We start from the raw sequence: 26,707 nt of genomic DNA on the forward strand, positions 1-26,707 counted from the left end.
ACCTGTTGGTTTTATTTATTTATTTATTTATTTATTTATTTATTTATTTAGGTACCAGGGATTGAACCCAGGGGTGCTTAACCACCGAGCCACATCCCCAGCCCAATTTTTTCTTTTTATTTAGAGACAGGGCCTTGCTAAGTTGCTGAGCCTGGCTTTGAACATGTAATCCTCCTGCCTGGGACTCTTGAGCTGCTGGGGTTACAGGCATGTCCCTCTCCACCCACTGCACCCACTCCGCCCGTTGGTTTTGAACCTGTGTCTCAAGCCCAGTCAAGGCCAACTGCTCCCACAGGGAAAACCAGAAGGTGGTTTTCAGACTCCAGAAATACTCATCTTAACCTTCTGCTGGGCTTCGGTTTCTTCTGCTAAGGTGCCACCTCAACTTCCCTTTCAAAGCTTACAGGTTAATGCCACCCGACCACCATGCCACTCCCCCTGACCTGAGCCATGCCACGTGAGTCACGACCCCCTCCATGGAACCAAGGTCCACATTCACAGAGATGGGAATGCAAAGCCAGGGGAGGAGGAGAGGCAGCGTGGGGGCTGCCAGGTACTCACACGCTACTGTCCGTCAAGGACATGGAATCATCCGTCAGCGCATCACTGGATATCTCACTGTCATTAGCGCTGGTGGCTGGTGCAAAGACACAGCCGGAACCCACATGGTATGGGTTGACAGGGTCACTCCTCTTGAGGGACCTGTGGGAAAAGCACAGTAAGAACGCGGCCACAGATCCTCACTGGAAGCCCAGGTCATCGGGGGAGTGCACAATCCCACCTCTGCCCAGGCCTCCTGCTGCCCAGGTCCAGCTGGGCCACACAAGGGAGGCCCTTCAGCCAGTGATCCATCCCGGGGAGAAGGCAGGCTGGGTTCCCCACTCCCAAAAGGCATCTGCCAGGGCACAGTACTCCAGAAGTAGCCCAGAGAATCCTATAGAGTTCTACATACACACCTGCAAGAAGAGGCAGACTCTGCTCTGCTCTAGAAGGGGAGACCGTGACAAAAGAGGGAACAAGTCAGTGGAGACAGGCATCTTTCTCCCTCCTGCCTCCACACCCAAGACTGACCAAAACAACAATGTCAGGGTCTCAAACATCTCAAGTGTCCTAACCCGTGCCCCTGGGTCTGTTAGCCCAGCCCAGAGATGTGAACAACTAGGGGCCTGACGTGGTCCTCGCAGACAGGGAGAAGGGCTCCAGACGATGTGTAGGGCTCCCGGGGCTTGCCATGCCCCTTCCCCCACCCAGGCCTTCCTCCCCCAGGGCTGGCTGAGGCTGGCAGGACTGAAATGAGCAGCAGGCTATTTTAAAAGGAGGCCCAGGGCCCCTCCTCCAGGGGTCTCCAGCCCTTTTGTCCCAGTGGCCTCTGGGTCCCTGTGGCTCTCTCTTGATCTCCTCCCAGAACAACCAGTGTGCCTGTCTCCTGCTGGGCTGCATTCCTCTTGTGTCACCAGCCAGGGAGTTCAGTGGGGGGAGGGAGATAGGTCAGCAGGCTGCAGAAAGGGACCCTTCCTGAAGTCCCTTCAAGCCCGAGGTCATAGGAAGCCTAGTAGAGTACCAAGACCCTCCATGCCCCCAAGGGAAGGTGGCAGCAAGAAACTCAACTGGAGGAGAAAGGAAGCCTCCTCTCTATAGAGCACCTGCCATGGGCCATGAAGGTAGCCTTGGGGCTGGCAAGGAGAGCGGTCACAGCAAGCCACCTGCACGTGCTCCCCAAGCGCCTACTCCCACGTGTCCAGCACTCACTGAGCTCAGGGTGTCTGCAGCCCCCAGGTTCCAGTTGCCTGGCACCCGAGGCCTGGTGGAGCACATGGAGGGAGGTAGGCACAGTGCTATCAGGGGATGGAGAGCTGCGCTGTGCTGTGCCCACCTCGCAGATGAGGCCTTTGGCGGTCCCTGAGGTACAGCAGCTTGCCCTCGGTCACAGCTCCAGCTGTGGGCATGGCGCTGGTTCGTCCAGCTCTCCCTTAATCTCTCTTTCTGCCTCCCGACACAAAGACTGTCTCAACGTTTTGGAAAGTTCTAGGCTACAAGGCAGGACATGAACAACCCGACACATGACATCAGGGGGTCCAGATGATGGAGAGGAAGCTTTCCAGCTGAGATGGTTGGGGACGGCTCCCAGGGATGGGTAGAAAGGAGGGGCATCATGACAAAGGAGCAGGAATCTGAGAAGATAGCCAGGACTGGGTGACAGGAAAGCCTTCCCAGGCCAGGGAGAGCAGGGTCCCTCGGCTCATAAGAAGGCCTGGTGCAGAGGACAAGGCCCTCGGTGCAAGGGCAGTGTCTGTCCCACTGGGACAGGGAGGGGCCCGCAGGCTGGGAGCAACAGGCAGGGAGGAGAGTTCCCAGCAGCTTGTGGCCCAAGTTTTGCCACCAGGTGTGACTAGAGGGAGGGACAAATGAAAGCCAGGAGCCCAGGGGGAAGCTGTTGCCACATTTGGTGGAAGGGTCTCAACAGGGGGCAGAGGGGGTGGAAAAGAGAGAAGTTCCAGGCTCACCTGCAGCCCTCAGCTGAGAAATGCTGATAACCAGGGGCACCGCTGCCCAACCACCGGGTATGGCCTGTGCCTGAAGAGACAGGGTCTTTGTGTTTGTCACTAGTGCACCCCTTACTTCCCAGCACCAAGGACAGGGCTGGCACACAGCAGGTGCCCAGTGCACAGCTGCTGTCTTCATCTCAGGGAATCCTCAGAACCACCCAAGGAGCTCCCCAAGTCCTAAATGGGCAAGTGCCTGATCAAGCCCACCCCACCGGAGACTTGGTCAGAGCAGCTGGATGTCAGCTGGGACCTGACCTTGTTCTACTGCACTAGGCTGGAGCAGAGAGCCAGACCTTGGAGGTGTCACATAGGCACTGATTAACCAGAAGGTGCGAACACACTGAGTACTTCTGTGTCTGTGAACTCTCCCCGGAAATCCTGCCACCTCCTGGGACTTTGTGTGAAGACTCGATGAGAATGGTTAGTCTTTCACGGCCCCTGCACCTGGTGCTCTCTGAGCAAGCACATGGAGAGGCTGCGAACACAGGCCCAGGGAGGACTCGTGAAAGCACCCTCCTAGCCCACAAGGAACGCAAGAGAGGGTGCTCCCGCTTCACCCTCGCCACGGGGGGCAGAACCAGAGCAACTGGGCTTTACAAGTCAGAAAGGAGCGAGGGCTTCTAACTGGTTAGAGTGGATGAGGGCAGGCCAGAGACCCAGCCAAGTCTAAACTGCCCGCTCTCTGGGGCAGGCAGATGGGACGACGGAGTCCCCTCCTATCATCAGGAACCCAGAGATAGGTAGGTTCTATACACTCTCTGCAGGGACCAGAAGTCAGAGGCTGGGACTGGTGCTGGCTACCAACTGGTCAGCTGGACCAGGGCACAGCCTCCCTGGTGGGGGCATCCACCCGAGAGGCAAGCGGTCCAAACGTGGCCTCCTGTGCCCTGCTCTCGCATCCTGCCGGGCCGGGTGAGGGTGCCGTGACTGGGGGCATCACAGTCACACAAGAGCCAACATCCAGCCAAAACAACTGCTTCCTCAAACGTGTGACTGACTTTTCCCTCAGTGCTCACCACACCTCAGCCCAACGGAGTGCTGGCCCCTTTCCCTGCCCCATGTCTGTCCCAGGCACCAGACTGCGCACCCCATGAGGGGTTCAGCCCTGTTGGCCACGTGTGTCTCCAACACCAAAAGTAGTTGGTGGCACGTGGTAGGAGCTCAAAACTTGGCTGAGAACTTCTTCAAAGACCTAGGTCCACCAAATGGATTGCTAAAAAGTTGTAAAGAGGAATAGTGCAAGGTCAGAAAAACCAAAGTAGCCCTAAATAGCATCCAAACACTTTCCATGCCCTTGGTCTTGCTATCTTGGTGGCATTAACACATCAACAATGCCTCAGATGTAAAACTTATATTTCTGCCTGCACAGGGAGAAAATGACTCAATAGAAATTCCTTCCTCCCCAGCAAAAAAAGACACCTAACTCAAACCCCATGTGTGCACAGACTCCCGCCCATTCTTTCACACATGGATCCCAAAATAAACTCGGCTCCCTCCACTTCCAAAATAGAGGGCTACTGTGTGGCCAGTAATTAAAACTGGAATATACTGCTCTTAACTCAGTTGACTGCAATAAAGTACTTGGATTTTCCTGCAATCATAACAAGATGAGGCAGAGGAAGGAGGCAGGGATGTGGGGAGACAGAAACTCAATTCTGAAGTGCCCAGAACTTTCTTAAAAGCACCACTTAATTTTAAGAAAGCAGATTAAAGTTGTTTTCTTGTGATTAGTTTAAAAAAAAAAAAAAAAAAGGAAAGAAACTGGACCATGCTACAGTAATTGCACACAGATGCTTTGATTCCTCCTTCAGGAGTCCTGTGCTTCCAGCTGCTGCAAGGACTTTACATTCCTATGGAGTGCAGAGGCCTGTGGCCCATATGGGCACACTGCACAGGGCGTGCGTGCGCAGCCTTCCTTGGCCACTTCAGTGCACAGAGGGGTTCAGCTGCTGGTGCAGAGGGAGTGCCTGTGGCTAGCCCACTCTTCTCTCATCTCCACGAGATGACTGGATGATGTGGCCGCTGCCCCTCCCCACAGCCCAGAGCAGAGGCTCCCGACAGAGAACCCCCGAACCATCCTCAGGCCTCCTCCTGGGGCCCCTCTACAGCAGCGCAACATAAAGATGACTCGGTCCAAGACTGCTAGGGCTTCCAAGAGCCCCTGACAATACACTCCCCAGGTCCCTGCCCCAAAGGCAACTCCCACTTGCAGCAATTTTGAAGGCAAGATCAAGGGGAGTCCAGCAAGGGGTCAGTGCCTTTTGGAGCCAGGCAAAAGCTTGACAAGTGTATCGCAGCCAAAGGCCTTCTCGGGGCTCATCCTCGGGTCGCCGACCACTGCTTCCTGCATATCTTTGCAATGGCATCATTTTCTTTGATAACTGAAGCCAAGATTGATTCCAATGGCTTCACACAAAAACGGGCCTCATCAGCGAGTTCTTCCAGAGAACAGGAAGCACTTGGAGCCAGCAGAGGGCCATCTGCTGGGCCCGGTGGACTTTTAAGTGAGGCCAGAGCAGAGGGCCCAAGCGGAGGCAGGCGGGCCCTGCCTGGGGCCTGGGCAGAAAGGGCAGCAAGGCTGTGTGTGCCCGGCACCATGTCCCCTGCCCGCAGCCCCTATGCACACACCTCGCATCTGTGTGCTGGGGTTTTTACACACGCTCCCACCAACAGGTCACTTTTGCTCTCGGTTATTTATAGAGACCATCAAAAGCCCAGGCATCCCACTCAACCACGAGCAAACCAGAGCCCTTCCCTCTGAGGATAATTCCTGCTCTTCCGTCCCAACTATTTATATTAAACCTGACACCAAATCAGTAAGGACACAAACAAGTCATTAAAAATGAGGCTCCTTTGAGCGCCCAAGGTAAACACAGGGCTTGGAAGGCTAGCCAGTGCCCTGGGCATCCAGCTGCCAAGACTCGACAGCTGAGCAGAGACCCTCGGCTGGCCTCCTGTTCTGTTTCATTCGATTTACAAAAGTAACTGCCTCTGCCCCTCCTGGACTCTGCACAAGGAGCAAGCGAATGCAGGGGTGGGCGCAACCCCAAGAGTCAGTGGGATCCCCACACCGCAAGGTCTGGCTGGAGAGACGCACTTGAGCAAGCCCAACAAGCAGGGGGTGCTGAGGCCGAGGAGGGGAAACCTACAAAACCTCATGAGGACAAATGGGCCAAAACCTAAGAGTTACTCTTTATAAGTGATATGCCAACCTGGTGCCCTTTTCACACCCCCAATTATCGTTAATTATACCAATTATAACACTTTATATCTTTTCAACATGCTTCCCCTTACGAAGGGCTATCCTGTTTACTATTTTGATCTGGAGAACAGCCCTACAGGATGCCTGACGGAAGGGAGCATGCTGACCCATTTTACAGATGGGCACATTAGGTTCAAAGTCTTCAATATTCTTTTCAGAAAGATCAACAGGGCTGGAATCCAGGGTCAGGATAACTCCCAACACACTGTACCCACACCAAATATCTTGCATGTTAATGAAATCAGACCATGTACACATTCTTAAATTCTCTCCCACGATGCCCAGTGAAGACAGATGGGCTTCATGCTGTCTAGGTGGGACACTTCACTCCACCCCAATGGTGGGAAGACCACACATGAATCTAGCATGAGAACCCTCAGCCAACAAACAGCCATGCTCTATACATCAAGGGTGCCCCTAATTTACAAACCAAGGAGGCAGCACTAGAAAAACCATCTTCTGCCCTGTCTTGGGACCTCAAAAGCTTCCCAGAAGAAGCCTGGGAGAGGGGAAGGAGGCAAGTCAAGGCTGGGCCTCTCCTGCACAATCCGCAAGGAGGGGAGTGCTCTCTTCCTGTTGGCATCCAAACCCACACTATGCTATTTGCAAAAGTGACACTTGGTTGACACTGGGAGACACAGAAACGCCACTGTCAGAAGGCCCCGGGAAAAGCGGCCTTGTCACAGGTTTTCAGGCATCTCAGCTCTGACCACAAGTGGGAGGGCAAGGAGGTCAACACCAGAGGTTCACCCTGATGTCCTCATAATGGAGCAGTGCACAGTGGCAGGTGTTCAGTGACTGCCCTGCTGCAGAGGCTACAAACAGAATCTTCCAAAACAGCCCAACTCCCTAAGCTCAGATGCTAAAAGAACTCCATGTGATCCTGTGCTTCCTTGCAAAAGCCAGCTCTGTTCAACTTAGGTGTAGACCAGATGTCTGAGCAATGAACTGGCTGCCAAGGCTGTGAGAATGCCCCCTGGTGGATGGAGAATGAGCCTGCCATGGTCTCGCTAGCAGTCAATGCCCTTGGCTGTGTCCAAATCACAGCCTGCTCAGACCTGAGAGGCTACAGATGGACTCCAGGTGCCCATCCCCTCCTCCTGTAGCTGGACAATGGAGGCAACACCCTTCTGAGAGGGGGAAATACCCAGGCAGCTACCCGGCTACCAGACCAGGCCCTGGGTCCATAACACACACAAGTCTATAGGGAAGCTAAGCCATTTGGATGGCAATCAAGTGCTGCCCCACCTCCTACCCTGCATGTCATTAGCAACAACCTAGGACCAAGTGCCTTCTCTTGTCAGATATCTGGAAGTGGGAAGAGGCAAGGAAACAGAAAAACTCATTCTCACAGGAGATCTGAAGTTGCCCGCAAAGGTTGAGACTCTTAAGACTTGGCCATTCGGTAAAGGACTTTGTCTTTGAAACCTCAAAAGGAGAAAGTACTCTTGGGCCAAGTCCTCCTGGACCAAGGTCTCTTCCCCATCATCACGAAGCAACAAAATCATCAACTGAGGTCTGACTCTCGGGCTCACAGGCATTGAAAACCTGAATTCATAAACCAGCAGAGTCCAAGGTTAAGGGTCCTTCAGTCGGGAAAGTCACAGGACCTTCCCAGGGTAAGAAGGGTTTGTTGTTGGGTAAATATCTAATTCTACAAAGAGAACCACAAGTTAAGATCGGTCATTAAGCCAATTGTTGGCTCTTATCTTAACATAAAAAGTTCAAAGGATCCCACTTACCCCTCGATGCATGCACACGTTATTTCCTGTGCCTTCACCACAACTCGGCTGCCTCCCTAGCCACGTTAATTCCCCTCTGCTGATTAGTGGTGGAATGACCCCTTCCCAAACCGGTGCTTAGTGGGTCTGGTGACTCAGAGGCATCAAAAGCTGCTGTCCCCCCTCCCCCTCTCTCTCAACCCCTCTGAGGCTCTAGCCCAGGATAATAAGTAACCCACATTAATGAATACTGCCTGCCACTGTTTGAAGTCAGCACTGGAAGACTGCGGTATTTAGCTGTGCCTGCATCACCTCCACCCGCCCCCTTAAACAACAAAACCAAGATCAAAGGGTTCCTGGCCAGCGGTCCTAGATCTCAACAGACGTTCGTCAGCCTCTGCAGCACATCCATCCATCCATCCGTCCGTCCACCCATTCTACTTAATTCAAGACATCTGTAAAGTCCAGATCATCCTCCAAGCCCTGCCCCCACCCACTCCACCCAAAGTCTTACCTGTATCCATTTTCAACAGTTTCCGTGGAGCGCACGCTCGCCGTGGCCCTCAGAGTTTTGCTGGACAAGCCAACCACAGTGGGTGAAAGTTTGCACTTGAAGTCAGCACAAGTCCATTCCTCCTCTTCGTTCAAGGTGGGGAGGTAGCCACACAAGACCTTTAGGCTCCCGAGTCCGGCATTACTCATGTAAGCTGGGTTCTCTCCCCCACTCCTCACATATTCGAGGTATATATCAGAAGTCAAAAACATCTGGTAGGCATTTTCCTCCATCACCGACTGGATCTCGGTCTGCGCCTGGTCGAACATGATGGAGTCAATCTGCTGCTTCTTGATGCCATCTCTTATGTAGGTCTTGGTGGCAGGTTTCAGTTGCTTGGAGACAATGCTGTTGTTCTCGATGTACCTCTTGTAGATCGCTTTGGCTACTCTCAATGTTTTGGTATCCTTAAGGTTCATCTGCCTGAATCCATTGCAGGCAAACCAGAAGTCTAAGGTATCCACACATTTCTCCCTCTCCAGGAAAGTCCGGAAGAGGTAAGCACCGTCTTGGTCGCCCAGCAAGCAGTGCAGGGACTTGGTCCACCTAGTCAGAGGGGAATCCGGGGATGCCCGCCCCTCGGGCTCCCCCAACCCATCTTCATTTCTCCTGGCGTTGGAGGAGACAGGCGTGGGTTTAGCGGCCTGACCCTTGCCCATCCCTGGCTGGCAGGGTGGGGTCTCCCCTTCTTCCCCTGGAACCGGGGGCCGAGGGGCATCCTCACGGAAGCTGCTGCTGGGATCCGGGAGGCGAGTCACCAACACCGCGCTACTCATAGTGAGGGAGCTCTTCTCACTGCGGTTGGGAATTTTTTCTTCCAGTTCCTCTCAGCAATCCGCGTGGTCTCTCTCTCTCTCAAGTCAGCAGGGGCTCATCTGAGCCTCCTCTCTGGGAAGAAAAGGAAGGGGGGAGGTGGGGAGAGAGAAAAGGGTATTGATCTAATCAAAACCAGATCTACCCAACATCAAAGCAAGAAAGTAAACAGGCTTTTCAACTCCTCAAATTCAAATCAAGCAACCCAGCTATCCGTGAGGTGCTCATCTCAAGTATCCGACGCTGCTTTTTCAAAGGCGAAATCTGAGCTCCCCTCACCCTTTTTCAGGGGTGGCGGGGCTGGGGACGGGGCGGAAAAGGTGAGATGGAAGGGCGGGGGCGGAGAGGACAAGGGAGGTGTAAGACACAACCTTCCAAAACCCGGCTCGGCCCGAGCGCACGTAGGGCGGCCCAGCCCGCCCCCCCCCGAGAGCATCAACTCCTAAGAGGCGCACTGCCAGCCGTCGGGCTGTGTGCAGGTGAAGTCAATTTCGGTTAAAATTTCCCCGCTCGACTCTGCACAGATAACTGGAACTCCAAACGTGCCCTTCCCCGGCATCTGGTTCCCATTCCCCCCATCCGCCCCCTCCCTGTGCGCTCCCCCTTCCACTCCCTAAAAATTTAGAAGATCCCAGCCCGAAAGAAGCCCGCCCAACATAGACGGAATGGGCTCCCGCACTTCCAGATTCAGTATGCACCCCCTCCCCCGTCCCAGATGCAAATGTTGCTCTCCCTCTGTCGCTTTCTCTCTCTCTCTCTCTCTCCCTCTCTCTCTCTCTCTCTCACACACACACACACACACACACACACACACACACACACACACGCCAAGAATCCGGCTCAGGCTACACCTCTGTTTTACCCGCTCCCAAAACCAGAAACCAAATCACCCAGACGAGACTGGTCTTGGAACTTTGCAAAACAGCTGAGAAGCCTCAGAACCCGCCTCCCGGAGTCGCGAACCCTACAAAACCAGATCAGAAACCGTCTCACGCTACTACTGCCTGTGCCAAGAATCCCCAACTCCACTGCTCTCAAGCCTCTTTTTTTCAGAAGGGTTAAAAAAAAAAAAAAAAAAAAAAGTCTTATCTAACCAATAAACAAGAAGCTTTCCCTAACACCGGCAGGATCAAACTAAGAAGGGTAGGAGCGGACCGGGTGGACCGCCGGGAGAGGGGATGGGGACCGGGCCTGGGACCTCAGGACGCCGTGCTGGGCAACGCCGCCTGTGGAGTGGCAGGGCTGCCGGTAGCGCCGCGCACCCGGGCGGAGGGGAGGTGGGGCGGCCCCGTTACCTGGAAAACGAAGGCCGCCGAGGCCGGGCTCTCATCTCCTCCGAGCCCCTGCGGCCCGGCCCCCCAGCCCAAACTGAACCGAACAGCTCCAGAGCCCCGGTGAGCGGACCGCAGAGCGTGGAGTCAGAGCCCCGGGACGCGCGAGCAGCGCCCCGAGCTCGGGCGGGGGTCGATCCCCAGCGCCGCGGTTCGCAGCGGCGCCCGCAGAAAAAGCACGGAAAGCAGCCGCCTAGTCCAGAAATGGCGACGCGCGGAGTCGCTGCCTCTCAGCAAAAGGGGCCAGGGCGACCAGGGACGCGGGGCCCGGACGGGGAGAAGGGACGCGGGCGCCCCGGGCTCGGGCCGGTCCTGCGCGCAGACTGAGCCTCCGCCAGCGCTCAGGGCCCCTAAGCGCCGACCCGCCGCTGGGAGGGGAGAGGAGGAGGGAGAGAAGTGGGAGGGGAGCACGGGGCGGGGGAGAGGCGGGGGAGGGGGCGGAGGGGAGTGAAGGCGGGGGTGGGGGCGGAGGGGAGGGCAAGCGGGGGGCGCCGCCGCCCTTTCATCCCACCTTCCAAAGCACTCCCGCGCACACTCACACGCCGACTCACATTCAGAACCACAGCTACGCGACCCCCGAGGGGGATGTGCCCCCTCCGCCACTTGGAGAAGTCTCCCTGCCCGGCCCCCGCAATGGGGAGGGGGCTTCGGCGCAGGGCGCTCGGGGTGGCCGGCCAAGCCCCCCGGAGCGCTGGGCGCCTGGCCGACAGCTCCCCTCCGCTCCGGCCCAGAGCGAGCCCCGAAATAGCCGGCCTGCCAACTTCAAAGGGCCGCCCGGCACATCAAAGCGCGCGGGCCGCCGGGCCGCCGCGGCCTCGTCACTCACCATTGATCCGCGCGCGCGCTCCGCGGCGAGACCTCGCAGGCGCCCCGGGTAGGGCCCCGGCCCCGGCCCCCGGCTTCGCTCGCAGTGGCAGCCCCGGGCCCCCCCGGGCCGGCCAGGGCGTCGGGGAACATAGGGAGTCCGCGGCGGGGGAGGGGGTGCAGGGAAACGACGACCCGGGATTAGAGCTGGGTCTCCGCGGGGGAGGGGAGAGGCGCCCGCCGCCCCTTTTATGCAAACGATCCGAGCAGGCCTCCGCCCCCACCCCAGCCGCCCCCGGCCCCTCCGGCCCCCGCCCGGCCCGGCTTTCAACACAGGTCCTGTTTCCAGCAGTCACTCGGCGCACCAAATGTCCTCCGGGCGCTTCCAACAAAAACTGCGCTGTGGATTTAACTGTGCACTTCAAAGGCGCGAGCCGAGCGCACGGTCCTGGAAGGGAGGTACGCGCCGGCCGCACCCGGCCGCCCCCCGCGCCCGCAGTCCCTGAGCCCGCCGCCCAGCCCGCACCCCCTGCGTGCCCTGCCTCTGGCCCGCCCGGTCCCCTCCTGTCGCCCGCGCCCACGGCGCGGACCGCCACGACCTCGTCCTTGTCCGAGGGGGCTTCCTTTGAGCTACTCCTCTGGGGCCCTGCCGCCGCCCCCACCTTTTACAGCAGGGCTTTCGGCCCGGGAGGCGGGCGCCGCGGTCGCCAGGCAGCCCCCAAATCCATCGCGCTGCGGGGTTATTTTTATTTCCCGGCTCTCTGGCTGTTACTGAGTTGCCAGGACCTTATCAAAGCGCAGCCGGCTCCAGCCGACTCCCCCGGGCCGGGCTTGGGAGCCAGTGATCCCGCCGCGCCAATCACAGCGGCGCTCGGCCGGCCCGCGCCGCCCGCCTTAAAGGGACAGCGCCCAGCGCCCGCCCGGCCCCGCCCCGGCCCGCCCCCGCCGCACGCTCCGCTCCCGCGTTAACTCTTCCCCAGCCCTCCTCCGCCCCTCGGCAGCCCCCCGCGGCCTCCGGGGCGTTCTCCGCCGGAGTTCTGATTCGGTCTTTCAAGTTTTCCGGCCTCTTTGCTCTTGTCTCCTCCCCCTGCCTGCCCTCGCCCTCTCCAGCTCTGGAATGCAACAGTTTCTTGTAACAATCTGGCCATCGCAAGAACTGCAAGCAAGCAGATTTTTTTTTTCTATCATCAAACATTTTTCCACTTCTGTTCAAGTTTCCCTGGGAATTTGTGCTCGGAGGAGCTTGGAAAGGAAGTTCTTGCCCTGGAATCGATTGGCCAAGTGTCGCAGGGCGCCCGTCGGCTCGGACGCGGAAGGCACTCCGGGAGTGTGAACGATTGCGCGCTTTAATCTGAGTTTGGGTAAATAACAGGACTACAGTTTGCGGATGGTTTGTGTTTGTGCATGTGTGACGATGAGGCTGTGAATCTCCCAGCACTGGCCTGTGTGCAGGCGACACTCTCCGACACCGCGTTAGGGAGTGTGCCTCAACTCCATGAAGATCTACCCCAATTCCTCTGGCTGTCAGAATGCTCAGTGCACACACGTGGGCTTTCTCTCCCTAACAAGCGCATGCCCACTACTGACTCCCCAATTCAACAGACCTGGAAAGTCTTTTCTCTCTCTTCATACGAGATTTCAGTATAGTGAAAACTCACGCCGTTGTCACCTTTGATTTCCTCTCCCCATCCACCCCCAAATATTTATAAGGCACAAACTTTTCTTCTACCAAGAAATAAGAAAATATGCCAGAAACCTAGACCATTATTTATGTATTCATCAATTGGTACACAATGATCCCTCATATGATGAGCGAATAAACTTTTCTTCCTTCCACAAAACAAAACAAATGTGAACTAAAGAGATCCAAAGAGTGAAAGGCAGAGCCCTAGCCTCAACGGAGCTGTACAAGACTTTGGCATTCAAGTCCACTGACTTTTCCTTCAAACGTTGCTGAACTTAGGGCAAGCCCTTATAAATGCAGAGAAGGCCTATCAGTAGGCCTTCAGAACTCTAAAATGGTCAAGAAACATGACTATCTAGTTTCCAAAGGAAAAGAGAAGTAATATAGGCCAGGGACTGCATAACCCATGGGACCAGATTAGAGCTGCTGGACAGCATGGCATGGCCTTGGCCTCCCCAAAGCCTGCCTATGTCCATGTTCTGCCTAGCAGGCTTGCCTCCCCAGGCCTAAAGCCAGTAACCCAGACTGTGGAATACAGTCCCTCCTGGGAAGGCCAAGGAAAGTGTGTGTTCCCAGGACACATCTTGGTCTTGGGACCAATGTGAGAGGTAAGAAGTTGTGGGGTCCTGAGGGCTCCCTGGAATCCTGGAGGGTGAATGGAACAAGAGTGCCCTGGGCCTTCATTTCGGAGCTGGTATGCGGAACCTGGACTAAGGGCACACCTATTGGAGACCCCGAGAGTGCCAAGAGCAAAACTGACACCCTGGTCCCTGGGAGTCATTAGGCCACAGAGGGTGTCATTACTGGAACAAAAGTATAGACAGGGGGATGAATTGTCATAGAAGTACCCACAGTATAAACAACAGTAGGGGGTGGTACACGTACATACACCACACACACACACACACACACACACACACACACACACACAGCGGGGGAGGGGAGACAGAACAAAATCAAAACAGTCAAAATCAAAATAAACAATGTTCAGAAAGAGGAGGCTTTCAAAAAGGAAGTGGAAAGTTGGTCTTCATGGGTGGTTTTCCTCCCCTCCCAGTTGTCCCCACTGACCCTCCACTGCCCCCCAACCAGCCACAATCCTCACAGGCTGGGCTTTAACCAAGGACTCGCCTGCTCCTTCATTATCCCAGGGCTGTGGCAGCAGGAAGGAGGGGCTGGGGAGCCCCGTTTGGTTCCGATCTTCTCAGTACTAACTCCTCTGGGAGCTGATTTCCAGAACAGGTGCTAGGGTCACCTTAGGCCAATGACTCCCCCACTGTCACTGCCATCTTACCCCTGCCCCCTTCCTTCCCCTGGCTTCATATCTGATAGGGCATTTTCCAGCTAGCAGGAGGCCAAGCCAAATGCTGAGAAGCCAAAAGCCCTTTCCAGCCGCTGGGTCTTCGACTACTTGTTGATAATATTTCTAGAGGACACTCCCAGTCCTTCGCTTATTCCCAGCCCCTTTCTCAAGATAGCACAGTTTTCCATTTTCCTCTTCTCCCTGGCTGCAGCGCTATCATGTGACTTGTTGTAATCCTGCACGGTTGCCTGGAAACTGGAAAGCAAGGTGATGGATTTTCTGCACATGCTCACTCACCCCCCCCCACATTTAAAGAAAAACCCTACAGAGGATAAACAGCCCACTTTGCCTAAGTACAGACAAGTTTAATAAAGCAGAGAGTGATCTCTTTCTGGAATTATATCCCCAGCTGAAATCCTAGAATCCCAGAAAACAAGGACTAGGGGCTCCCTGGGAGGCATCTGGTCAGATCTCTGACCCTTAGTCAGCCCCACAAAAAAAAACACTGCGGAGGGGAAGTCACACCAGCTGGAACTTCAGAGTTGCCAAGACCCAGGACACTACTCTAAGATTCAGGAACTCGTTCTTTAATTCTTTGGAAAAGTGCAGCCTTAGACAATGTGCCTTTGTTTTCTCTAAGGGACAGAGACACAGGTAACCTTTCCTAAGACTGTCGGTTACCTAACCACTCTGTTGCCATTTGTTCACCTGCAGAGTGGAGGAAAGCTCCCCTCAAAAAGAGTGTTGTAAGTGTGAACTCTAAGCTAAGTGCCCTGCACGTGCTGCACACAAAGTAGGCATTCAACAGACACATGGGGGTTGTTTCTGCATGGCACTCTGTTCCCACAGTAGCCTGTTCTGGGAGGAAATTCCCTGATCTCCAAGCAAAGATGCCTTCCAATTAGAAGCCCATTGTGACCCCAGGAAGCTGAGCACAGTAGGGCCTGTAGAAGAACCCAAGGAGGTTTTGCCTGTCTGCCATCCTTCAAAGACTGTCCTATCCAGTTCTCAAAAAGAAATAACAGGTTTCTCCAGCCGGGTGGCCCTTTCTGTGTTATCTAACCCAACCCATCACTTAAGAGATGAGGAAAATTACGCAGAGCTGAGCTAGGGCTTCCTAGGGGGCTTGATGCCTGGCCCATCCGGTTTCATCCACCATGGGGAGTGGACCCAGGGCAGACCCTGCCTAAGAGTCAGGCCCGAGTATCTGGAGACCTTGGCTTTCAGAGCAGTGCTCCTGGGTGTACCATTTGGATGCTTTCCTGAAAGAGTCACCGCAGGGCTTCAGCCTAAACTTCCTCTGACACATGCAAAGCCTTGATCCTTAGAAATGGGCTACCCTCAGGGTTCCTCCAAGCCTTCTCGGAAGGCAGCTATTCCCAGGGGCATCTCAGTGGGCTTGGTCCACCTAAGGAGAACTGACTCTGGCAGAGTCTCCGAGGAGGAGGAGGAGGAGGAGAGAGCAACACTCGGACCCAACTTCCTGCCCCTGTCTCCCTGCTTCCTTTCCCTTTGGCAGAGGAGGAATTCTGAATGCCAAGGTGGAGATCTTGAGGCCACGAGGGGAAAAGTGAGGTTTCCCTAAGAAATCTTTATCATATAAGAGTTGTGGGAACTTGTTTTAATAAATTCTTCCTATACCTTCAACATTAGTATAGTAAATGTATATCACAGGTAAATGATAATTTAAAACTTTCTAATTTGGTTGATTTTTCAAAAGCCTTTAATATTTATTATGAATGGAGCTATAAACTGCTGAATTTCTCAGCATCTCACCATTCATCATCTCGGAGTTGGGCTCTGTAGGAGTTGACCTCAGCTTGTAACCAGAGGAGAACATCAGTATTAAAAGCAATCCAGAGATTCCATTTTTGTCATTTCCGTAGTGTGTGTATGTGTGAGTGTGTGTGTCTCTCTCACAACAACGGCAACAACCATAGCAGTCACCCCCAAAAGGTGAATAAAAAAAGGAATTCAGAAAAGGAATAAAAAAAAACAGAAGGACCTCTAAAGTCATCACTGCAATGGAGAGCATGTGAAACTGCCAGTCAGTAGGCCTGAGCACCCAAGCCACCCCGTGGACATTGTCTTGTGCTCCTGGTAGCTTCCTTTTGCTCATCTTTAGCAGCTTCTGGAAAGTAAGGTTTAGCTTGGCTTGAATTTTCTTATCCTCTCATATTCTTTTGTTGTTTCTGATTTTCTTGGAGCAATGCCCCATCCTTGGCCCATGGCTTGCCCGGGGGCTTTCCCAGGGATTTGCTGTGGTGGGGTGGAGGCCCCACAGAATCCCAGCCTGCCTCAGAACCTTCTAGATGTTGCTGTGTGTTGAAGAACCTTCTCTACACCACATCCCCAAGGTTCTGCTCTGTTATATAACCCGCAGTGCTGAAGCCATGCCCGCTGTTCCTTATCCGACTGGCTTCCATGCACGCGGTAGGATAAACTGTCTGGGAGGCATCTTTAGAGAGATCTGCACTGGCTCACTATGCTGCCTTACCCCTGTCATCTACTTAACTGTTACAGTCTTGCTCCCAAGAAAACCACTCTCTACCTGGTTGAAAAAGCATCCGCGTTGTTAAGTCACATGGGCCCACTGAGGTCTGTCTGTTGCTCGGCCTGCCTGCAGCGCTCCCCTCAAATCCTCACTTATCTGAGGCCCTCTCTTCCTCCACTCAGCCCTCTTTCCTTGGGATCCTTCCTCAGGAATTGCCCTGAACTATGTAGAGACCAGGACCCCCGAAAGCTATAACCCCAGCCTCTTTCATGATCCTCGCTGATCGTCTCCCCACTTTTCTAGGCCAGCTAGTCACCTCCAGTTGAACGCACTTTTAACAGAGCCTATTTTGTCCCTTGCTGACACCAGCCATCCTGGTGTGATCCTGGACCACGTCTAGACTCCGCCCCTTCCTCGAACGCGCCCATTCACTCGCATGCAGCCACTGATCCTGCCTCGAAAAAAATCTCGAAATATCACCCCCTTCTTCACAAATCCAGCCACACCACAGCTCTCATCTCTTGCCGGGAACGGCACGCCTTCTAATCTTCTCCGGGTCTGCAGTTTGTGGCATGCTGCCCCTGATCCCTGTCACACATCGTTGTCATGTTGATCATTCTGCAACTCAGAGATGGCCGTGCCACTCCCTTGCTTCAGACCCTCCCGGGCCGCACAGAATCGCAGGACAAGCCCCCAAGCCCTGAGCAGGGCCCACAGGCAGTTAGTTCTCCAGCTCACTTCTTGCTGCCACCCCCACGTCCCTACCACATTCAGTCCCCTGCGATGGCTTGCATTTTCCTCTCCTCTGTGCATTTTCGCTGAGATCTCCCAACTGACCACTCTCCAGCTTCTTCACTCCTATCCTGCCTGTCCCTCGGCCCATGGTGGGCGGCTGTCCCAGACTACAGCACCCCAGCCTTCCCTCTGGCAGAGCCTGGTGTTTGATGTACTCCTCTGTCCCACCCAGTCATGAGCCCTCTGAGGACAGGGATCATGCTTTACGATGCTTGCATCCTTTAGCCTGGGACATGGCACAAGGTAGGGACTCAACTCAGGGCTGATTAAACAGTGAACAAGAGCCGTATGCAGAGTACTGAACAGCTGGTGAAATCTGTGCAGCACCCAATCAGAATTGATGCTGGCCTGGCTGCTGGAATAGGGCCTGGGCCCTGCCAGACTCGAGCTTTCACCATGGGAGCTGCGGTTGGCATCCCCTGGGTTGGCCCCCAGTGATCCCCATTTCCTGGGCATCTGAGCCGTGTGCAGTTCTGAGGACACAAGGAGAAGATGTTCCAAGATCAGTGTGGTTGAACATAATGGCTTCCTTAGCAAAAACATTATGGTGGGACTTGCTGACTCTCTTCTGACAGAAAATGGCGAACACGAGGGCCTGTCCCTTCTGGAAGTCACAGAAGCCTGTAACTTCTATGCTTTCTCTGGGTCCATGAGGCAGCTCTCACCTCAACTGAGTGATCTGGAAGCCAATTCCCATCCCACCAAACCTTAACATGACGGCAGGCCCAATTGCTGGTCGCCTGCAGCCTCACAGGAAAAGCCTGAGCTGGAAACACGTCGCTGAGCCAAATCCAGATTCTGAATCCACTCATTACCCCATCCTTTTTTAACCCGGGAGCATTTAACAACTGAGCCACATCCCTAGCCCTCTCCTCTTTTTTTTAAAGTTGGAGACAGGATCTCGCTGAGTTGTTTAGGGCCTAAGTTGCTGAGGCTGGCTTTGAACTTGCAATCCTCCAGCCTCAGCCTCCTGAGCTGCTGGGATTACAGGTGTGCACCGCTGTGCCTGGCTTACTCCTCCTTTAGAGAGGAGAGCAGTAAAAACAGACCTGTGCATAAGACTGTTGCCCTGTCCGCTAATATCGCTAATGCTAAGAACCAAGTTGTAAGACATACTGGTTATGTCAGCCTTTTCTGTACTTTGCCAGTAATAGCACTTGGGGAATAGTGACAAGCGTATCCTGGCAACAAACTGGGTGTGGTGGCACAGCCGCAAGGGAGGCTGAGACAGGAGGATGTCAGGTTTGAGGCCAGCCTGAGCAACTTAGCGAGAATGTCTCAAAATAAAAAAGAGAAAGGGCTGGAATGTAGGTCAATGGTAAAGACCCCTGGGTTCAATTTCCAGAACAACAACAACAACAAAATATAACCTGGCAGCAATTATAACATGTTTGAAGCTCTTTGAAGGTTACTGGAAGTTTTTATAAAACATACAAAAGTTCTCCAAATAGATTATGGATGGAAAACCAAATTATTTTGAGACTATCCTGAGTTTCAGGATGGAGAAATATGATCACATTCAAACCAACCTTTTCCTAAGTTTCCTTTTCCCCAACTAAATGGAGAGACAGAAATTCATCTTCCTTTTGGAATGAAAGGGAACCTGGAAGAAAGATGCTAATGACAGTAACATTCTGATTTAAATGTGGCGAAAAGTAACTTGGGCAAGGGCTCCTTCCTGGAGTGGTGACGTCCTTTGAAAACAAACCTCAGAGTGTCTGTGAACATTGGCGGGTGGGGGAGGGCCAATTCCTGAATGGGATGACCCATAAATTCTTTGGAGAAGTCTTTGTCATTTGATGACTTTTTAAATGACAAAGTTCCCAGGGAGTCAGTCCTCTGAAAAGACAAGGAGAAATTGCCCCCTGATCAGTATGGTGGAACATAATGGTATTCTTAGCGAAAATTAAAATCACAAACGAACGGAAATGTGTGACTTGAGCCTCACCTGTACCTGCCCTTGAGAAATGCAAGTTCACCGGTAACTTGAGGGCATAGAGAATATCTAATAACTATGGAACTAATATCCGGCTTGCTAACCTGAAGGAATCACCTAAGGAAACACTTGGGGAAAAACTTAAGTGGGACAAACAGGCATGGAGCTAGTCCCGGCTTTTCAGGCCAGGAAGGCTGGGCACAGAAACAGGGAAGGCAAGAGAGTGCCTCTTGCCGCTGGTGACGTCGGTCAGTCCTTGCCCTGGACGGACTCTTCTTTGCAGGACTGTGTTTTGCAAAAGGATCAGTTTGTTCAAGGTGCTCAATCTGCCCACCTTTGTACAGCTTTTTATATGAACCCATGAACTCAGCAGAAAACGATCAAGACCTGGTGGCCTGGTTTGGGGACCAAAAAAATAGAGTCACAAAGAGCTGAGTGTGCCCAGTAAAGGGCTTCTTCCCAGCCTCTTCCCTATTCCAGTGCTGACTGACTTGCCAGGAGCACTCCAGAGGTGAGAGGGGCAGGTGCCAGACAGCTGCCTGCCTGGGAGGTGGGGGAGGGTCAGGTCAGTGTCCCTGTGATAGGTGCTTGGAGGGCGCCCTGCGGGTGCCCAGCTGCAGGATGGCTTACAGAGGCCCAGACCCAGAGAGGCTGAAGTGGAGCCCCACCACCCAGGAAGGAGCACGGGGCGGGTGTGGGTGGCCAGGAGGCCTTTTGCCCATTTCCGCTTTCTCAGGAGGCCACCCACTTGGCTTAGGTCGAGCAGCTGCTTCACCCCAGCTTGGCTCATCTCTTAGTGACCTGACTCTCCAAGATCCTCACCGCTGGAGCTTTGACCTTTCCTACCCCCAGGAAGGCTGGCTTCCTTCCCCTCCCCAGCCATCCCCAGGGGGTCTCCTGCTCTGCATGCGCCTGTGAAAGGTGTCAGCCTTAAACTCTGCAAGACTAGGGAGGATCCTGTGTGTCCTTGGGACCACAGCTGTGCCCTGGACGATGGAGCTGGGGCTGTAGCTCAGGGGTACAGCACTTGCCTGGCACGTGTGAGGAGGCCCTGAGCTAAACTCCAGTACCCCTCACCCCACACACACCATGGGCCTGGCCTTTCCCAGGGAGCCTGGGTGGCTGGGAAGAAACTGGTGTCCGGTGCAGTGGGCTTATCCAATGTAGGGTCCCAGTGTGAAACAGAAGGGCAGAGCCCCTGCCCTTGGCAGCCCACCACCTCGGCAGGGTGGGGAGAAGGTGTCAGTACGAACCTGATGGAAACTGCATTAGGGAGGGAGGCAAAGCGGGCAGACTGGCCCGGTGGGCTTAGCAGAGCTTGTGGGCCAAAGGAAGGAGGCAGTTGCTTTACCCTAGAGTGCGATCGTGAACGGAGGATCGCCTCTCAGGGCTCAACACCGAGGCTCTGGAAACAGGTGGCCTGGCCCCTATGGAAAATCTGCCACTTCTCTGTGCCTTGGTTTCTCCAAGTGTAAAATGGGTCTGGAGGTCGCTGTGATGATTTAATGAGGTGCTGGGGAACGTGCTTGAGAGCCCTGGCGCCCAGGGAGCGCTGGGGAGGGGTGGACACCTTAGGGAAAAACCAGGGAGAGCAACCTGGTGTGGGCTCTGCTCCCCGCCCTCCCGGGACAGTTCTTCCTGGAAGTCATTTGGGCTCCTTAAAACCCCTCCCCTTAATTATAACGTGGAAATAAAATAAGGGCCTATTTCCGGTGGGATTTGAATGAAGACATCCCACCCAGTAAATGTAATTTCTGGAAGAGGTAACTGCTCAGCACGGGTGTCTCCCCAAGACCAGCGAAGAGTGTGTCATCCATGTGGTCTTGCTGTTGCTGGCTACCTGTTTTCAACTTGGGTAGGGACCGCCATCATCTGGCCTCAGTGAGCCTCCCTCAGAATGCACCCACAGCCACCCCCAAACACAGCTGTGATGACAGGTGCCGCCAGCCCTCTGTATCCACGGTATAGCATCCATGGATTCAATCAATCTCCAATCAAAAATATTCAGAAAAAAATCTGTACTCGACATTTTCTCTTGTCATTATTTTGTAAGCAATACAGCTATTTACACAGCACTGACATTTTGCATTAGGAGTTTGAGTCATCTAGAGAAGGTTTACAGGATGAAGTATAGGTTCTGTGCAAGCCCGACACCATTTCACACAAGGGATTTGGGCACCATTAGATTTTGGGACCCATGGGGGTCCTGGGACTAATCCCTCATAGACACTGAGGGGAGGCTGTACTTGCAAAAAGTCAACTGGTCTTTGATTCTAGGACCCCCAGCCCTGAACAGCATCGACAGCCTCCCAGGCTTGCTAGTTGCCCCTACGGCCGCATCTCCCACCTCCAGGCCTTTCCCCAAGGGCTGACATCTGAGTAGCATGGACAGGCTTTCTAATTCTCATTGCTCCTCCCCCAGAGCTATCGATGGGTCCTCAGGGATGAGCCAGGAGAGCCCAGCTGCCCATTCTCAGGCCCTCTTTCTCTAAAAGCCTCTCCAGAGGCCCCTTCTCCGTGTCTGTCACAGAACTTGGCCTAATTGGTGACAGACACTCACCACAGCATGTGGGGTCTCTTTAGTTTTCGCAATGTCATCGTGATGGAGATATGACCACCAAGTTCTGCACCTTTATAAATTCTACAAGATGCTGTGTTTCATTCATTCCTTTCCACGTAGATTCCACTCCTCAAATTCTGCATCAGAAAAAGATGGGTTGGAAGAGAAACCGCAGGGCTGTGGTAAGATGACCACAGACACCCTGAGCCTTCCTACTGGGGTACATTTGAGGTTGGTTCCTAAAGCCATGCTGGTGTGCAAGGTCCTGGCAGGTTTTCCTGAAGACCAGGCCTGTCTCGCCCACGGACAAGGCTTCTGTGTGTACAGGAGATGTGGCTGGCTGTAAGATCTTTGTGTTGTGATGGCACTGGGGCAATCCCCAGGGTGGAGGAAAGGTTTAAAAGAAGATGGCAGGAGCCAGAGTCCAGACCAAGCCCCTCCAGGCTCCTTTCCAGTCCTCTGATCACTGAGCTATTGACAGTATTAACAGCACCCTGTTCACTATCCACCTGCCTGGCTGCCTGTCCTCTTGCCTGGACTCCTAGGCCTCCTTGCAGAGCCTCACCAAAGGACACTGAAGGTGTACGCAAGCCTCTGTCTCCCACTGTCTTTGAGGCTGGCGCCATCCCCAGCGTAGCAGGCATTCAGTATTGAAAGGAGGGAGGAGTAACTTGTTCATTTGGGAAGTCCTTGACTTCCGCCAGGCGTCTGGCTGTATTCTCAGTGATGGCCATCCATTTCCAGATTTCACTTCCCTCTCTGGTGGCAGCTGGTGGTGGGTGAGGGAGGTCGCTTGGCCTTGCAAGGAAGAGCAGACCCAGTGCAGGTGTTCTGGACCTTGTTTCCCTGCATGAATGCCCAGGGGCAGAGGAGGGCAAAGGGAACATTTCTTGGGTCTTCCAGCTGGACCCTGTCAGCCTAGACTTGCCAACTTTACTAAAGTCAATCAAGTCCCCAACAGCTCGGAGGTGGAGTTGCATGGACGCTTCTCTCCATGATTGCATCTTCCAAACACCCTTCACGGAGGAAGGTCTGTTTCATCCCCTGCTGGTCTGCCTGGAGGGCCATGGCCTCACCCACTGTTAGTCAGCTGTCCATCACTGTGGCTAAAATACCTCACATAACTTAGAGGAGGAAAGATTTCTTTTGGTCACAGTTTCAGTTCATGGTAAGCTGACTCCAAGGCAGAAGGACATACCAGAGGAGATCTACTCAGCTCATGGCAGCCAGGAAGCAGAGAGAGAAGGGAAGGGGCCAGGGACAAGATATTGGCTCCAAGGCCACACCCCCAGTGACTTGCTTCCTCAAACCATGGCCCATCTACCTACAGTTTCTGCTTCCTCACAGTCATCCATTCAAATTATTAATCCATCAAATGGATTAATCCATCGATGAGATGAGAGCCCTCTTGATCCCCTCTCTTCCCAGGAGCCCCACCTCTGGACAGTGCTGCACTGGGGACCAAGTCTTCAAAACATAAGCTTTTGGTGGACATTCTGATCCAAACCATAACACTCCCTGACTCTGGATAGGGGCATACTTGCCCTCCACCCCTCTGGCTTCCATGTGGCTCCAGAAGAGGAGGAAAGATCTAGCTGGTGAGTTCTGGACGCTAAACAGGACGTGTCTTGTCTGCCTATTCCACTTTGGGGTTGGTCTGTAGAGTGTCCCCCTTCTCCTTCTCAACTCCAAACTGTACCTTTCCTAGGGCAGGCTCCAGGGGCGGATCCAAGGTCGTCCCTCTGTCCCGGTGTCAGGTGATAGCAGGCCTAACTTGGGATCCAGCTCCTGGAAGCTAATTGCTGTTTATTGCCATGTACTTACTAGATAAGCAATGAACTTGACATTTCATTTCCATTTGCTTGACTCTGTAGGCCACTGATGGGCCACTGATACCCTTGTATGTCTGCTCTCAATTTGCTTTGTTTTTGGCAGAGAAAAGAGACACTTTATCAGCCTCCTAAAACCTCAATACTCAATTTAGAAGTTGTTTCCTCTATAAATTTACTTTTTCAGCCAGGCCTTCCCCAAGGGCGCCCAAGGCCAGGTTCCAAGGGAACAGAGGGACATGTAGAGATAGAAGATACAGCCCATTCAGGAAGTATTTTCTATCACACTTCTGTATGCAATCTATGCTGGGCTGTTTTTGCTGCATATAGAAGGTGCTAGATTTTTTTCCAGAGAAGCTTGTCTAGACAACCTGACCAACATGGAGCCATCCACGTTGCCAGGATCAAGCCTTCCACTTGTTTGTATCCAACACAACGTGATAAAGGAATAAGGAGAAGAATCAGCCAACAAGAAGCAGCACGCTATGCTTTGGACTTTGGAGTCAGAAAGACAAACCAAGTTTCAAGTTCTAACCCCAAACTGTGACCTTGAGTAAACTGTATATCCTTTAAGCCTTAATTTTTCCACCAATAAAATGTCACTAAGGACAAATAACCACTTTGTGAGGGTTGGCTGCGGCTGAAATAATCTTTAAGCCATCCTTTCTTTAACCCCCACATACCTGTTCTTGGCACCTAAAAAGCGTGGGGTATTGTGGGTACAAAGATAATTCAGTATGCAAAGTGCCCACCATGGCTGCTGGCACCCAGAGCCGAATGACTACAGATGTGGTTAGTGTGACTCCAATCTGGGAAGCTGCCTGGAGACCTGGGCAGGGGATCAAACTCAGTCTTGTAAAGGGCTTCTGGGTCGAGTTAGGCTTGGCCACACAGCCTTCCAGGTGACCCCAACCCAGCCATAGCGATCCAGACCTGTTCCCCAGAGGAAAGGTGGGTCTGTGACTCACAAACCATAGCCACCAGCCATAGCTCCTTGGTCCTTGGAGTCATCTTCTGTCATAAAGAGCGGCACCATCTGAACCCACAGGGCTGAGGGAGCAGTAAAAGGGCCATAAAGGGAGCAGGAAGAGCCACCATAAACCAGAGATGGAGTCCTCAGCAGTTTCCTTTCTGATAAGGGCTTCAAGGGTTCCCAGGAGACGGCTGTGATTTCTAAGACTTTGTTATATTGTCCCTAGATTTTTGAATCCTTGGTTTGGAGTTCATGGAGAGAAGAAGATCAAGGAGGAGAAACAGGGAGAACAGAAAAGAAAAGGAAGTCCCATCTAACCAAGGACAAGAGGCAGGCTGCAGTGGGGGTCTAGGTAACAGAGGCCTCCCTGTGGACTGGCCTAACACATCGCCCGTTCCCTCCCCCGACCAGCCGCTCCCAGAGGTCAACACTACAGTTATCAACCTATTTTTCAAGGAATTCTGGCCCAGAGGCAGCACCTGATGCATGATTTACACAGTACAGTCCCACGCACACATGTGCCCCTCTTGTTCAACACTTACTAGGAATTTCAAGATGGCAGCCCTGCTAGCACAGGGTCCTCTGAGCATGGGGCCATTTTATACCCATGAAACCAGCCCTGTCTCGAGAAGTCGAGATGCTTGACAAAGTTCATGTTGTGGCAAGCAGGGGCAGAGCCAGGTACTAACAGTACAGTGAGAAAGGACACGACTTTGGGTTGGTCTCTCCATTCCTGTCAACCCTTCTACAAGATGGACACCCAGCCACCAGCCACAGGTCAGAGAGGAAGACACATTCCACCAAGGGCAAGAGGTAGGCTCCTGAAGGGCTCTGGGTAACAGACACCAGCCACCAGCCACAGGCTGAGAGAGAGTAAGTGAAGAGTTCAAGGTCACCCAGGTTCCTGACAGGTGGCTCCTCCCATAAGGCAGAAAGCTCAAGATAGGCTGTGGACTCCCTTGTGGGACAGAGGAAACTTTCAGGACTAGAAGAGAATGCTGCATGTATGTCCCCAGGATGTGTATGCACTGCCATCAGGCGCTCCCTGCCTTGAAGCCCAGGGTCTGGGGCTGCCCCTCTATGTGTTCTCCTTCCTTCCTTCCTTCCTTCCTTCCTTCCTTCCTCCCTCTCTCTCTCTCTCTCTCTTTCTTTCTTGTTTGTTTGCAGTGCTGGATATTGAACCCAGGACCTCACACACACCAAGCAAGCACTCTACCACTGAGCCACACAACCCCAAACTTTGTGCTCTCTTTTGTAGGAAAGAGATTGATAAAAACCTTGGTGCAGTGTTAGTTTTCCCCTCTGAGTGACAGGGTAGTGCTCATAGGCCTGAATCTCTGAAGCTAGTCTGAGCTGCTATTTTTAAGGACCAAAGCCATCAAACTAGACACATTTTATGACTTTTTCCAGTTGGCCACATATTCTTACCAACTGAGTGCACAATCTGGAGGGCTACTGGTGGTTGTCCAGATTGGGTCCCCAGGCCCACATTCTAGTCTGACTCTGGCTCCAACTGTTCTGTGACCCAGGCCACTGAGGCTGCCTTATCTGCACAAGAAAGGGCTCAAACCTCAGTTTCTCTGCCTCTGTGACTTTTATCAGCAGCTCTTCTGTTCCCATTCTCCCTCCTCACTGCAAATCTCAGTCACAGAAGGCAGCCTAACCTCACTTCGAAGTAGCCAAACTCATTGGCTAAGAAAAGCAAAAACATTAGGCCAGCTGGGTATGGCGGTGCATGTCTGTAATCTCAGCAGCTCAGGAGGCTGAGGCAGGAGGATCTCAAGTTCAAGGCCAGCCTCAGTAACTTAGTGAGGCCTTAAGCAACTTAGTGAGACCCTGTCTCCAAATAAAACATAAAAAAGGGCTGGGGATGTGGCTCAGTGGTTAAGTGCCCCTGGGTTCAATCCCCAGTACCAAGAGACAGAGAGAGGGAGGGAGGGAAGGAGGGAGAGAGAGAGAGAGAGGGAGTTTTTACAGCCTTGGCAGTCTTTGGCCTCCCTTTGAGGGCCACTGGGAGGGGACAGGTGCCTTGGGTGTAGCCCTCAGGTCCAGCATTCAAGAACAACAGTGCAGGGGCTGCAGTTGTAGCTCAGTGGTAGAGCG

General features: G+C 53.5%; 1 protein-coding gene across 6 annotated transcripts in view; it reads right to left on the reverse strand.

The window, feature by feature from the left end:
- The window catches only part of AXIN2 (axin 2), a 30,235-nt gene extending 18,349 nt beyond the window's left edge, over positions 1 to 11,886 (reverse strand). Inside the window, exons 1-3 of one of the 6 annotated variants that reach the window (XM_079131977.1) lie at positions 11,693 to 11,886; positions 8,044 to 8,970; positions 562 to 702 (exon numbers count right to left, since the gene is read on the reverse strand). In XM_079131977.1, coding sequence (XP_078988103.1) covers positions 562 to 702; positions 8,044 to 8,858 — 956 coding nt within the window. In that variant the 5' untranslated portion in view covers positions 8,859 to 8,970; positions 11,693 to 11,886. Of the gene's footprint in view, positions 1 to 561; positions 703 to 8,043; positions 8,971 to 10,190; positions 10,575 to 11,052; positions 11,219 to 11,692 lie in introns of those variants that run through there. The other 5 variants (XM_079131972.1, XM_079131976.1, XM_079131974.1 and 2 more) reach the window with 5 other exon arrangements.
- Positions 11,887 to 26,707: the final 14,821 nt, after the last annotated feature.

This window comes from Sciurus vulgaris (genome assembly GCF_902686455.1).
Source record: "Sciurus vulgaris genome assembly, chromosome: 3".
Lineage (NCBI taxonomy): Eukaryota > Metazoa > Chordata > Mammalia > Rodentia > Sciuridae > Sciurus > Sciurus vulgaris.